Consider the following 15,421-nt stretch of genomic DNA (forward strand, 5'->3'; position numbering starts at 1 on the left):
ATGACCTGTATTCCTCCGATCACTTCTTGTAGGTGTATGAAGGAGATGACCTGTATTCCTCCGATCACTTCTTGTAGGTGTATGAAGGAGAGGACCTGTATTCCTCCGATCACTTCTTGTAGGTGTATGAAGGAGAGGACCTGTATTCCTCCGATCACTTCTTGTAGGTGTATGAAGGAGAGGACCTGTATTCCTCCGATCACTTCTTGTAGGTGTATGAAGGAGATGACCTGTATTCCTCCGATCACTTCTTGTAGGTGTATGAAGGAGATGACCTGTATTCCTCCGATCACTTCTTGTAGGTGTATGAAGGAGAGGACCTTTATTCCTCCTCCTCCGTCCTCTGATCACTATTTTTCACATTGCTATTCTTGGTCTCTGTTCTCAGTCGTAGGATCCACATGTAGGTGTATGAAGGGGTGATCTATAGAAGGACATAGTGAGATGTATTATACTGGTTGTACATCGTATTCTTGTGATACCAGTATGGGGGCCCTAAGACACGAGGCGATTATCACCCTGTGTAATGGGGACAGCGATCAGCTGACGAATGAGCAAATACCGGTCTTCTCCCCACGGCGATCTCAGTGGTGTTTTTTGCTGCAGTCTATATTATTGACAATCTAAAGGTCATGAAAGTGAGCGCCTTCTCCAGGTCACATGATGTTTAGTGTGCAGGGCCATTCATAGAGCCCCTACTCCCAGGTCACATGATATTTAGTGTGCAGGGCCATTCATAGAGCCCCTACTCCCAGGTCACATGATGTTTAGTGTGCAGGGCCATTCATAGAGCGCCTACTCCCAGGTCACATGATCTGTAGTGTGCAGGGCCATTCATAGAGCCCCTACTCCCAGGTCACATGATATTTAGTGTGCAGGGCCATTCATAGAGCCCCTACTCCCAGGTCACATGATCTTTCCTGTGTAGGGCTGTTTATAGGGTCCTTCTCCCAGGTCACATGATCTTTCCTGTGCAGGGTTGTTTTTACGGCCCCTTCTCCTAGGTCACATGATCTTGCACCATTCTCATCTCATTGGGGGAGATTTATTAAAACCTGTCTAAAGAAAAAGTTGGTGAGTTGCCCATAGCAACCAATCAGATCACTTCTGAAAAGGCCTCTGAAAATGAAAGAAGCGATCCGATTGGTTGCTATGGGCAACTCTGCATCTTTTCCTCTGGACAAGTTTTGATCAATCTCCCCCATTCTTTAAAGCTTTGCGCCATATCTGACATTTACTGATAAATCTCTTGTTCTTGCAGGAAGTGAAAGTAAATTGGGCCACGACTCCGAGCAGTCAGAAGAAGGACACGTCCAGTAAGTAGAGGCTCCTGGCGGTGGCGCTCTCTCCTCCACTATCTTGTCTGTCATGTGACTGTATGATGCTGCTATTAATCCCTTTTTGTTGCAGGCCCCTCCAGCAGAGAAAGGGTTAGGAGGCTTTTTCCCGTCCCTGTGCTGTTTAGGCTCCTCTCTTGGTATTCTCTCTCATTTATTCTCAGCTCTTCTCTGTGTTACATTTCTGCGGGGCCCTTAGCACTGTGCGTGTCACGTAGCCCCCGTCCTGTGTAGACCCCACAATGTCCCGGACGCCTCGGTGAAGTGGCTGTGTCTGCCGCCCGCTAACATCAAGCCCTTTCTTTACAGATCACTTTCATGTGTTTGTTGGAGATCTGAGCCCAGAAATCACCACAGAAGACATAAAATCTGCGTTTGCTCCATTTGGTAAAATATCGTAAGTATTTTGGCGCACAGGCACGTGACCGGGCTCCGCCCCCATCTGTCATTGCTCTACATGTGGCGTCATCTGATCTTTAATACATTTTGACTTGGGTTATTGTGAATTGTCCTATTGGTGGCTGATACCCCGTGTTCCCTGTGCGGTGGTCGAGCACCTCACCTGTTCTTATATTGGGCTCCTCTTAGGGCGTCCCCACTCCTGCTGGGGGCTGCACCCTGGTTTGTGTTTTTCTCCAACATTTTGTGTTGCCATCAACCCACAGATGTAGCACAAATCTCATAGTTCTGTATGTACTGTGGGGAGGGGTGGGGGTTCCATTAATTTGTATATAGACTGGGGGAGTCTCAGACTTGGCTGTCTGTGGTGCATGAGATCACTGGTGGCATTAGGGGGCACTTCTCCTGTCACAATTGTGCGCCACAGTATTGGTGGTCACCACTACAGAGCGCCCCCTATCCAGTTATACCTATGGACTCTTCTGTCATGGAGGCTGTTGTGCTCCCCATTATATGGCTCACTAGTCACTACCGTAGAGCGCCCCCTATCCAGTTAGATCAATAGACTCCTCTCCTGTCACCAACACCATTGTGCTCCCATTATATGGCTCACTAGTCACTGCCGTAGAGCGCCCCCTATCCAGTTAGATCAATAGACTCCTCTCCTGCCACCAACACCATTGTGCTCCCATTATATGGCTCACTAGTCACTACCGTAGAGCGCCCCCTATCCAGTTAGATCAATAGACTCCTCTCCTGCCACCAACACCATTGTGCTCCCATTATATGGCTCACTAGTCACTACCGTAGAGCGCCCCCTATCCAGTTAGATCAATAGACTCTTCTCCTGCCACCAACACCATTGTGCTCCCCATTATATGGCTCACTAGTCACTACCGTAGAGCGCCCCCTATCCAGTTAGATCAATAGACTCCCCTCCTGTCACAGAGACCATTGTGCTCCCCATTATATGGCTGACTGGTCACCACTACAGAGCATAGAAACATAGAATGTGTAGATAAGAACCATTTGGCCCATCTAGTCTGTCCAATACTCTAAATCCTATCAATAGTCCCTGGCCCTATCTTATATGAAGGATAGCCTTATGTTTATCATTATCTTATATGAAGGATAGCCTTATACCTATCCCTATCTTATATGAAGGATAGTCTTCTACCTATCCCTATCTTATATGAAGGATAACCTTATACCTATCTCTATCTTATATGAAGGATAACCTTATACCTATCCCTGTCTTATATGAAGGATAGCCTTATGCCTATCCCTATCTTATATGAAGGATAGCCTTCTGCCTATCCCTATCTTATATGAAGGGATAGCCTTATACCTATCTCTATCTTATATGAAGGATAGCCTTATACCTATCTCTATCTTATATGAAGGATAGCCTTATACCTATCTCTATCTTATATGAAGGATAGCCTTATACCTATCTCTATCTTATATGAAGGATAGCCTTATACCTATCCCTATCTTATATGAAGGATAGTCTTATACCTATCCCTATCTTATATGAAGGAGAGCCTTATACCTATCCCTATCTTATATGAAGGATAGCCTTATACCTATGTCTATCTTATATAAAGGATAGCCTTATACTTATGTCTATCTTATATGAAGGATAGCCTTATACCTATCCCATGTCACTATCCAGTTATATCTCTGGTTGCCCACTAGTGCTCCCATTATGGCTGACTGTGACAGGAAAAACATCCACAGATATAACTGGATAGGGATGTTCTGTACTGGTGACCAGTTGGCCATAGTGTGGATGCAATGGCTTCTGTAACACAAGACTAGTCCATGGGTACAACCAGATTGTGACCATAGACCATTGTGCTCAACATCATGGCTGACTGCTCGGTCCTATTTTATGTATGTATATATATATTATTGACTCTTCTCCAGTCACAGAGACCATTGCGCTCTATTACCACCGGTCACCAGTACAGGGTGCCCCCTATCCAGGTATATCCGTGTCTGCCCACCAGTGTCCTCATTATAACTGGTCACCATTACAGGGTGCCCCATATCCAGGTATATCTGTGTCTGCCCACCAGTGCTCTCCATTATAACTGGTCACCACTACAGGGTGCCCCCTATCCAGCTAAATCTGTGACTGCCCACCAGTGTCCCCATTATAACTGGTCACCACTACAGGGTGCCCCCTATCCAGGTATATCCGTGTCTGCCCACCAGTGTCCCCATTATAACTGGTCACCACTACAGGTTGCTCCCTATCCAGCTATATCCGTGTCTGCCCACCAGTGTCCCCAGTATAACTGGTCACCACTACAGGGTGCCCCCTATCCAGCAACATCTGTGACTGCCCACCAGTGTCCCCATTATAACTGGTCACCACTACAGGGTGCTCCCTATCCAGCTATATCCGTGTCTGCCCACCAGTGTCCCCAGTATAACTGGTCACCACTACAGGGTGCTCCCTATCCAGCTATATCCGTGTCTGCCCACCAGTGTTCTCATTATAACTGGTCACCATTACAGGGTGCCCCCTATCCAGGTATATCCGTGTCTGCCCACCAGTGTCCCCATTATAACTGGTCACCACTACAGGTTGCTCCCTATCCAGCTATATCCCTGTCTGCCCACCAGTGTCCCCATTATAACTGGTCACCACTACAGGGTGCCCCCTATCCAGCTATATCCGTGTCTGCCCACCAGTGTTCTCATTATAACTGGTCACCATTACAGGGTGCCCCCTATCCAGGTATATCCGTGGCTGCCCACCAGTGTCCCATTATAACTGGTCACCATTACAGGGTGCTCCCTATCCAGGTATATCCGTGGGGGCCCACCAGTGTCCCCATTATAACTGGTTACCATTACAGGGTGCCCCCTATCCAGCTAAATCTGTGACTGCCCACCAGTGTCCCCATTATAACAGGTCACCACTACAGGGTGCCCCCTATCAGCTATATCCATGCCTGCCCACCAGTGTCCCCATTATAACTGGTCACAATTACAGGGTGCCCCATATCCCGGTATATCCGTGACGGCCCACCAGTGCTCTCCCCATTATGGCTGGTCACCACTATAGGGTGCTCCCTATCCAGGTATATCCGTGGCGGCCCAACAGTGTCCCCATTATAACTCGTCACCATTACAGGGTTCCCCCTATCCAGGTATATCCGTGTCTGCCCACCAGTGTCCTCATTATAACTGGTCACCACTACAGGGTTCCCCCTATCCAGGTATATCCGTGTCTGCCCACCAGTGTCCCCATTATAACTGGTCACCACTACAGGGTTCCCCCTATCCAGGTATATCCGTGTCTGCCCACCAGTGTCCCCATTATAACTGGTCACCACTACAGGGTGCCCCCTATCCAGCTATATCCGTGGCGGCCCACCAGTGTCCCCATTATAACTGGTCACCACTACAGGGTGCCCCTATCCAGGTATATCCGTGTCTGCCCACCAGTGTCCCCATTATGGCTGGTCACCGCTACAGGGTGCCCCCTACCCAGGTATATCCGTGGCGGCCCAACAGTGTCCCCATTATAACTCGTCACCATTACAGGGTGCTCCCTATCCAGGTATATCTGTGGCTGCCCACCAGTGCTCCCTATTATAACTGGTCACCACTACAGGGTGCCCCCTATCCAGGCATATCCGTGTCTGCCCACCAGTGTCCCCATTATAACTGGTCACCACTACAGGGTGCCCCCTATCCAGCTATATCCGTGGCGGCCCACCAGTGCTCCCCATTATGGCTGGTCACCACTACAGGTTGCCCCCTATCCAGCTATATCTGTGACTGCCCACCAGTGTCCCCATTATAACTGGTCACCACTACAGGGTGCCCCCTATCCAGCTTTATCCGTGGCGGTCCACCAGTGTCCCCATTACAGGGTTCCCCCTATCCAGGCATATCAGTGTCTGCCCACCAGTGTCCCCATTATAACTGGTCACCACTACAGGGTGCTCCCTATCCCGGTATATCCGTGGCGGCCCACCAGTGCTCCCCATTATAACTGGTCACCACTACAGGGTGCTCCCTATCCAGGTATATCTGTGTCTGCCCACCAGTGTCCCCATTATAACTGGTCACCACTACAGGTGCCCCCTATCCAGGTATATCCGTGTCTGCCCACCAGTGTTCTCATTATAACTGGTCACCTTTACAGGGTGCCCCCTATCCAGGTATATCCGTGTCTGCCCACCAGTGTCCCCATTATAACTGGTCACCACTACAGGTTGCTCCCTATCCAGCTATATCCGTGTCTGCCCACCATGTCCCCATTATAACTGGTCACCACTACAGGGTGCCCCCTATCTAGGTATATCTGTGACTGCCCACCAGTGTCCCCAGTATAACTGGTCATCACTACAGGGTGCTCCCTATCCAGCTATATCCATGCCTGCCCACCAGTGTCCCCATTATAACTGGTCACCATTACAAGGTGCTCCCTATCCAGGTATATCCGTGGCGGCCCACCAGTGTTCCCCTTATAACTGGTCACCATTACAGGGTGCCCCCTATCCAGCTACATCTGTGACTGCCCACCAGTGTCCCCATTATAACAGGTCACCACTACAGGGTGCCCCCTATCCAGGTATATCCGTGGCGGCCCACCAGTGCTCTCCCCATTATGGCTGGTCACCACTATAGGGTGCTCCCTATCCAGGTATATCCGTGGCGGCCCACCAGTGCTCCCCATTATAACTGGTCACCATTACAGGGTTCCCCCTATCCAGGTATATCCGTGTCTGCCCACCAGTGTCCTCATTATAACTGGTCACCATTACAGGGTGCCCCCTATCCAGCTACATCTGTGACTGCCCACCAGTGTCCCCATTATAACTGGTCACCACTACAGGGTGCTACCTATCCAGGTATAACCGTGTCTGCCCACCAGTGTCCCCATTATAACTGGTCACCATTACAGGGTGCCCCCTATCCAGCTATATCCGTGTCTGCCCACCAGTGTCCCCATTATAACTGGTCACCACTACAGGGGGCCCCCTATCCAGCTATATCTGTGGCGGCCCACCAGTGTCCCCATTATAACTGGTCACCACTACAGGGTTCCCCCTATCCAGGTATATCTGTGGCTGCCCACCAGTGCTCCCCATTATAACTGGTCACCATTACAGGGTGCCCCCTATCCAGGCATAGCCGTGTCTGCCCACCAGTGTCCCCATTATAACTGGTCACCACTACAGGGTGCCCCCTATCCAGGCATAGCCGTGTCTGCCCACCAGTGTCCCCATTATAACTGGTCACCACTACAGGGGGCCCCCTATCCAGCTATATCTGTGGCGGCCCACCAGTGTCCCCATTATAACTGGTCACCACTACAGGGTTCCCCCTATCCAGGTATATCTGTGGCTGCCCACCAGTGCTCCCCATTATAACTGGTCACCATTACAGGGTGCCCCCTATCCAGGCATAGCCGTGTCTGCCCACCAGTGTCCCCATTATAACTGGTCACCACTACAGGTTGCTCCCTATCCCGGTATATCCGTGTCTGCCCACCAGTGCTCCCCATTATGGCTGGTCACCATTACAGGGTGCCCCCTATCCAGCTATATCCGTGGCGGCCCACCAGTGTCCCCATTATAACTGGTCACCACTACAGGGTGCCCCCTATCCAGCTATATCCGTGGCGGCCCACCAGTGTTCCCATTATAACTGGTCACCACAAAAGGGTGCCCCCTATCCAGCTATATCCGTGGCGGTCCACCAGTGTCCCCATCATAACTGGTCACCATTACAGGGTTCCCCCTATCCAGGCATATCAGTGTCTGCCCACCAGTGCTCCCCATTATGGCTGGTCACCACTACAGGCTGCACCCTATCCAAGTATATCCGTGTCTGCCCACCTGTGTCCCCATTATAACTGGTCACCATTACAGGGTGCCCCCTATCCAGCTATATCCGTGTCTGCCCACCGGTGTCCCCATTATAACTGGTCACCATTACAGGGTGCTCCCTATCCAGGTATATCCGTGTCTGCCCACCAGTGTCCCCATTATAACCGGTCACCACTACATGGTGCTCCCTATCCAGGTATATCCGTGTCCCCATTATAACTGGTCACCATTACAGGGTGCCCCCTATCCCGGTATATCCGTGTCTGCCCACCAGTGTCCCCATTATAACTGGTCACCATTACAGGTGCCCCCTATCCAGGTATATCCGTGTCTGCCCACCAGTGCTCCCCATTATGGCTGGTCACCACTACAGGGTGCTCTCTATCCAGGTATATCTGTGACTGCCCACCAGTGTCCCCATTATAACTGGTCACCACTACAGGGTGCCCCCTATCCAGGTATATCTGTGAATGCCCACCAGTGTCCCCATTATAACTGGTCACCACTACAGGGTGCCCCCTATCCAGGTATATCCGTGTCTGCCCACCAGTGCTCTCCATTACAACTGGTCATCACTACAGGGTGCCCCCTATCCAAGTATATCCGTGGCGGCCCACCAGTCTCCCCATTATAACTGGTCACCACTACAGGGTTTCCCCTATCCAGGTATAACTGTGACTGCCCACCAGTGTCCTCATTATAACTGGTCACCATTACAGGTTGCTCCCTATCCAGGTATATCCGTGTCTGCCCACCAGTGTCCCCATTATAACTGATCACCACTACAGGGTTCCCCCTATCCAGCTATATCCGTGTCTGCCCACCAGTGCTCTCCATTATAACTGGTCACCATTACAGGGTGCTCCCTATCCAGGTATATCCGTGGTGGCCCACCAGTGTCCCCATTATAACTGGTCACCATTACAGGGTTCCCCCTATCCAGCTACATCTGTGTCTGCCCACCAGTGTCCCCATTATAACTGGTCACCACTACAGGGTTCCCCCTATCCAGCTATATCCGTGTCTGCCCACCAGTGTCCTCATTATAACTGGTCACCATTACAGGGTTTCCCCTATCCAGCTACATCCGTGTCTGCCCACCAGTGTCCTCATTATAACTGGTCACCACTACAGGGTTCCCCCTATCCAGGTATATCTGTGACTGCCCACCAGTGTCCCCATTATAACTGGTCACTACAGGGTGCTCCCTATCCAGGTATATCCGTGGCGGCCCACCAGTGTCCCCATTATAACTGGTCACCACTACAGGGTGCTCCCTATCCAGGTATATCCGTGTCTGCCCACCAGTGTCCCCATAACTGGTCACCACTACAGGATGGTCCCTATCCATTTATATCCGTGGCGGCCCACCAGTGTCCCCATAATAACTGGTCACCATTACAGGGTGCTCCCTATCCAGGTATATCCGTGGCGGCCCACCAGTGTCCCCATTATAACTGGTCACCATTACAGGGTGCCCCCTATCCAGCTACATCTGTGACTGCCCACCAGTGTCCCCATTATAACTGGTCACCACTACAGGGTGCTCCCTATCCAGGTATATCCGTGGCGGTCCACCAGTGTCACCATAATAACTGGTCACCACTACAGGTTGCTCCCTATCCCGGTATATCCGTGTCTGCCCACCAGTGTCCCCATTATAACTCGTCACCATTACAGGGTGCCCCCTATCCAGCTATATCCATGCCTGCCCACCAGTGTCCCCATTATAACTCGTCACCATTACAGGGTGCCCCCTATCCAGGTATATCCGTGTCTGCCCACCAGTGTCCTCATTATAACTGGTCACCATTACAGGGTGCTCCCTATCCAGGTATATCCGTGGCGGCCCACCAGTGTCCCCATTATAACTGGTCACCACTACAGGGTGCTCCCTATCCAGGTATATCCGTGGCGGCCCACCAGTGTCCCCATTATAACTGGTCACCATTACAGGGTGCCCCCTATCCAGCTATATCCGTGTCTGCCCACCAGTGTCCCCATTATAGCTGGTCACCACTACAGGGTGCTCCCTATCCAGCTATATCCGTGTCTGCCCACCAGTGTCCCCATTATAACTGGTCACCATTACAGGGTGCCCCCTATCCAGCTATATCCGTGTCTGCCCACCAGTGTCCCCATTATGGCTGGTCACCACTACAGGGTGCTCCCTATCCAGGTATATCCGTGGCGGCCCACCAGTGTCCCCATTATAACTGGTCACCACTACAGGGTGCCCCCTATCCAGGTATATCTGTGAATGCCCACCAGTGTCCCCATTATAACTGGTCACCACTACAGGGTGCCCCCTATCCAGGTATATCCGTGTCTGCCCACCAGTGCTCTCCATTACAACTGGTCGTCACTACAGGGTGCCCCCTATCCAAGTATATCCGTGGCGGCCCACCAGTCTCCCCATTATAACTGGTCACCACTACAGGGTTTCCCCTATCCAGGTATAACTGTGACTGCCCACCAGTGTCCTCATTATAACTGGTCACCATTACAGGTTGCTCCCTATCCAGGTATATCCGTGTCTGCCCACCAGTGTCCCCATTATAACTGGTCACCACTACAGGGTTCCCCCTATCCAGCTATATCCGTGTCTGCCCACCAGTGCTCTCCATTATAACTGGTCACCATTACAGGGTTCCCCCTATCCAGCTACATCTGTGTCTGCCCACCAGTGTCCCCATTATAACTGGTCACCACTACAGGGTTCCCCCTATCCAGCTATATCCGTGTCTGCCCACCAGTGTCCTCATTATAACTGGTCACCATTACAGGGTTTCCCCTATCCAGGTATATCTGTGACTGCCCACCAGTGTCCCCATTATAACTGGTCACCACTACAGGGTTTCCCCTATCCAGCTACATCCGTGTCTGCCCACCAGTGTCCTCATTATAACTGGTCACCACTACAGGGTTCCCCCTATCCAGGTATATCTGTGACTGCCCACCAGTGTCCCCATTATAACTGGTCACTACAGGGTGCTCCCTATCCAGGTATATCCGTGGCGGCCCACCAGTGCTCCCCATTATAACTGGTCACCACTACGGGGTGCCCCCTATCCAGGTATATCCGTGGCGGCCCACCAGTGTCCCCATAATAACTGGTCACCATTACAGGGTGCTCCCTATCCAGGTATATCCGTGGCTTCCCACCAGTGTCCCCATTATAACTGGTCACCATTACAGGGTGCCCCCTATCCAGGTATATCCGTGGCGGCCCACCAGTGTCCCCATTATAACTGGTCACCACTACAGGGTGCCCCCTATCCAGCTATATCCGTGTCTGCCCACCAGTGTTCTCATTATAACTGGTCACCATTACAGGGTGCCCCCTATCCAGGTATATCCGTGGCTGCCCACCAGTGTCCCCATTATAACTGGTCACCATTACAGGGTGCTCCCTATCCAGGTATATCCGTGGCGGCCCACCAGTGTCCCCATTATAACTGGTTACCATTACAGGGTGCCCCCTATCCAGCTAAATCTGTGACTGCCCACCAGTGTCCCCATTATAACAGGTCACCACTACAGGGTGCCCCCTATCAGCTATATCCATGCCTGCCCACCAGTGTCCCCATTATAACTGGTCACAATTACAGGGTGCCCCATATCCCGGTATATCCGTGACGGCCCACCAGTGCTCTCCCCATTATGGCTGGTCACCACTATAGGGTGCTCCCTATCCAGGTATATCCGTGGCGGCCCAACAGTGTCCCCATTATAACTCGTCACCATTACAGGGTTCCCCCTATCCAGGTATATCCGTGTCTGCCCACCAGTGTCCTCATTATAACTGGTCACCACTACAGGGTTCCCCCTATCCAGGTATATCCGTGTCTGCCCACCAGTGTCCCCATTATAACTGGTCACCACTACAGGGTTCCCCCTATCCAGGTATATCCGTGTCTGCCCACCAGTGTCCCCATTATAACTGGTCACCACTACAGGGTGCCCCCTATCCAGCTATATCCGTGGCGGCCCACCAGTGTCCCCATTATAACTGGTCACCACTACAGGGTGCCCCTATCCAGGTATATCCGTGTCTGCCCACCAGTGTCCCCATTATGGCTGGTCACCGCTACAGGGTGCCCCCTACCCAGGTATATCCGTGGCGGCCCAACAGTGTCCCCATTATAACTCGTCACCATTACAGGGTGCTCCCTATCCAGGTATATCTGTGGCTGCCCACCAGTGCTCCCTATTATAACTGGTCACCACTACAGGGTGCCCCCTATCCAGGCATATCCGTGTCTGCCCACCAGTGTCCCCATTATAACTGGTCACCACTACAGGGTGCCCCCTATCCAGCTATATCCGTGGCGGCCCACCAGTGCTCCCCATTATGGCTGGTCACCACTACAGGTTGCCCCCTATCCAGCTATATCTGTGACTGCCCACCAGTGTCCCCATTATAACTGGTCACCACTACAGGGTGCCCCCTATCCAGCTTTATCCGTGGCGGTCCACCAGTGTCCCCATTACAGGGTTCCCCCTATCCAGGCATATCAGTGTCTGCCCACCAGTGTCCCCATTATAACTGGTCACCACTACAGGGTGCTCCCTATCCCGGTATATCCGTGGCGGCCCACCAGTGCTCCCCATTATAACTGGTCACCACTACAGGGTGCTCCCTATCCAGGTATATCTGTGTCTGCCCACCAGTGTCCCCATTATAACTGGTCACCACTACAGGTGCCCCCTATCCAGGTATATCCGTGTCTGCCCACCAGTGTTCTCATTATAACTGGTCACCTTTACAGGGTGCCCCCTATCCAGGTATATCCGTGTCTGCCCACCAGTGTCCCCATTATAACTGGTCACCACTACAGGTTGCTCCCTATCCAGCTATATCCGTGTCTGCCCACCATGTCCCCATTATAACTGGTCACCACTACAGGGTGCCCCCTATCTAGGTATATCTGTGACTGCCCACCAGTGTCCCCAGTATAACTGGTCATCACTACAGGGTGCCCCCTATCCAGCTTTATCCGTGGCGGCCCACCAGTGTCCCCATTATAACTGGTCACCATTACAGGGTGCCCCCTATCCAGCTATATCCATGCCTGCCCACCAGTGTCCCCATTATAACTGGTCACCATTACAAGGTGCTCCCTATCCAGGTATATCCGTGGCGGCCCACCAGTGTTCCCCTTATAACTGGTCACCATTACAGGGTGCCCCCTATCCAGCTACATCTGTGACTGCCCACCAGTGTCCCCATTATAACAGGTCACCACTACAGGGTGCCCCCTATCCAGGTATATCCGTGGCGGCCCACCAGTGCTCTCCCCATTATGGCTGGTCACCATTACAGGGTGCCCCCTATCCAGCTATATCCGTGTCTGCCCACCAGTGTCCCCATTATAACTGGTCACCACTACAGGGGGCCCCCTATCCAGCTATATCTGTGGCGGCCCACCAGTGTCCCCATTATAACTGGTCACCACTACAGGGTTCCCCCTATCCAGGTATATCTGTGGCTGCCCACCAGTGCTCCCCATTATAACTGGTCACCATTACAGGGTGCCCCCTATCCAGGCATATCCGTGTCTGCCCACCAGTGTCCCCATTATAACTGGTCACCACTACAGGGTGCCCCCTATCCAGGCATAGCCGTGTCTGCCCACCAGTGTCCCCATTATAACTGGTCACCACTACAGGTTGCTCCCTATCCCGGTATATCCGTGTCTGCCCACCAGTGCTCCCCATTATGGCTGGTCACCATTACAGGGTGCCCCCTATCCAGCTATATCCGTGGCGGCCCACCAGTGTCCCCATTATAACTGGTCACCACTACAGGGTGCCCCCTATCCAGCTATATCCGTGGCGGCCCACCAGTGTTCCCATTATAACTGGTCACCACAAAAGGGTGCCCCCTATCCAGCTATATCCGTGGCGGTCCACCAGTGTCCCCATCATAACTGGTCACCATTACAGGGTTCCCCCTATCCAGGCATATCAGTGTCTGCCCACCAGTGTCCCCATCATAACTGGTCACCATTACAGGGTTCCCCCTATCCAGGCATATCAGTGTCTGCCCACCAGTGTCCCCATTATAACTGGTCACCACTACAGGTTGCTCCCTATCCAGGTATATCCGTGTCTGCCCACCTGTGTCCCCATTATAACTGGTCACCATTACAGGGTGCCCCCTATCCAGCTATATCCGTGTCTGCCCACCAGTGTCCCCATTATAACTGGTCACCATTACAGGGTGCTCCCTATCCAGGTATATCCGTGTCTGCCCACCAGTGTCCCCATTATAACCGGTCACCACTTCATGGTGCTCCCTATCCAGGTATATCCGTGTCTGCCCACCAGTGTCCCCATTATAACTGGTCACCATTACAGGGTGCCCCCTATCCCGCTATATCCGTGTCTGCCCACCAGTGTCCCCATTATAACTGGTCACCATTACAGGTGCCCCCTATCCAGGTATATCCGTGTCTGCCCACCAGTGCTCCCCATTATGGCTGGTCACCACTACAGGGTGCTCTCTATCCAGGTATATCTGTGACTGCCCACCAGTGTCCCCATTATAACTGGTCACCACTACAGGGTGCCCCCTATCCAGGTATATCTGTGAATGCCCACCAGTGTCCTCATTATAACTGGTCACCACTACAGGGTGCCCCCTATCCAGGTATATCCGTGTCTGCCCACCAGTGCTCTCCATTACAACTGGTCATCACTACAGGGTGCCCCCTATCCAAGTATATCCGTGGCGGCCCACCAGTCTCCCCATTATAACTGGTCACCACTACAGGGTTTCCCCTATCCAGGTATAACTGTGACTGCCCACCAGTGTCCTCATTATAACTGGTCACCATTACAGGTTGCTCCCTATCCAGGTATATCCGTGTCTGCCCACCAGTGTCCCCATTATAACTGGTCACCACTACAGGGTTCCCCCTATCCAGCTATATCCGTGTCTGCCCACCAGTGCTCTCCATTATAACTGGTCACCATTACAGGGTGCTCCCTATCCAGGTATATCCGTGGTGGCCCACCAGTGTCCCCATTATAACTGGTCACCATTACAGGGTTCCCCCTATCCAGCTACATCTGTGTCTGCCCACCAGTGTCCCCATTATAACTGGTCACCACTACAGGGTTCCCCCTATCCAGCTATATCCGTGTCTGCCCACCAGTGTCCTCATTATAACTGGTCACCATTACAGGGTTTCCCCTATCCAGCTACATCCGTGTCTGCCCACCAGTGTCCTCATTATAACTGGTCACCACTACAGGGGGCCCCCTATCCAGGTATATCTGTGACTGCCCACCAGTGTCCCCATTATAACTGGTCACTACAGGGTGCTCCCTATCCAGGTATATCCGTGGACGGCCCACCAGTGTCCCCATTATAACTGGTCACCACTACAGGGTGCTCCCTATCCAGGTATATCCGTGTCTGCCCACCAGTGTCCCCATAACTGGTCACCACTACAGGATGGTCCCTATCCATTTATATCCGTGGCGGCCCACCAGTGTCCCCATAATAACTGGTCACCATTACAGGGTGCTCCCTATCCAGGTATATCCGTGGCGGCCCACCAGTGTCCCCATTATAACTGGTCACCATTACAGGGTGCCCCCTATCCAGCTACATCTGTGACTGCCCACCAGTGTCCCCATTATAACTGGTCACCACTACAGGGTGCTCCCTATTCAGGTATATCCGTGGCGGTCCACCAGTGTCACCATAATAACTGGTCACCACTACAGGTTGCTCCCTATCCCGGTATATCCGTGTCTGCCCACCAGTGTCCCCATTATAACTCGTCACCATTACAGGGTGCCCCCTATCCAGCT

General features: G+C 52.2%; 1 protein-coding gene across 2 annotated transcripts in view; it reads left to right on the top strand.

The window, feature by feature from the left end:
• Window positions 1–15,421, top strand: part of TIAL1 (TIA1 cytotoxic granule associated RNA binding protein like 1) — a 109,231-nt gene that overhangs the window by 78,246 nt on the left and 15,564 nt on the right. For both annotated transcript variants that reach the window (XM_056552754.1, XM_056552755.1), the window contains exons 4-5: window positions 1,262–1,316; window positions 1,647–1,734. In XM_056552754.1, the coding sequence (XP_056408729.1) occupies window positions 1,262–1,316; window positions 1,647–1,734 (143 nt within the window). The remainder of the gene's footprint in view (window positions 1–1,261; window positions 1,317–1,646; window positions 1,735–15,421) is intronic.

Source organism: Hyla sarda, unplaced genomic scaffold (genome assembly GCF_029499605.1).
Source record: "Hyla sarda isolate aHylSar1 unplaced genomic scaffold, aHylSar1.hap1 scaffold_187, whole genome shotgun sequence".
In the NCBI taxonomy this organism is placed as follows: Eukaryota; Metazoa; Chordata; class Amphibia; order Anura; family Hylidae; genus Hyla; species Hyla sarda.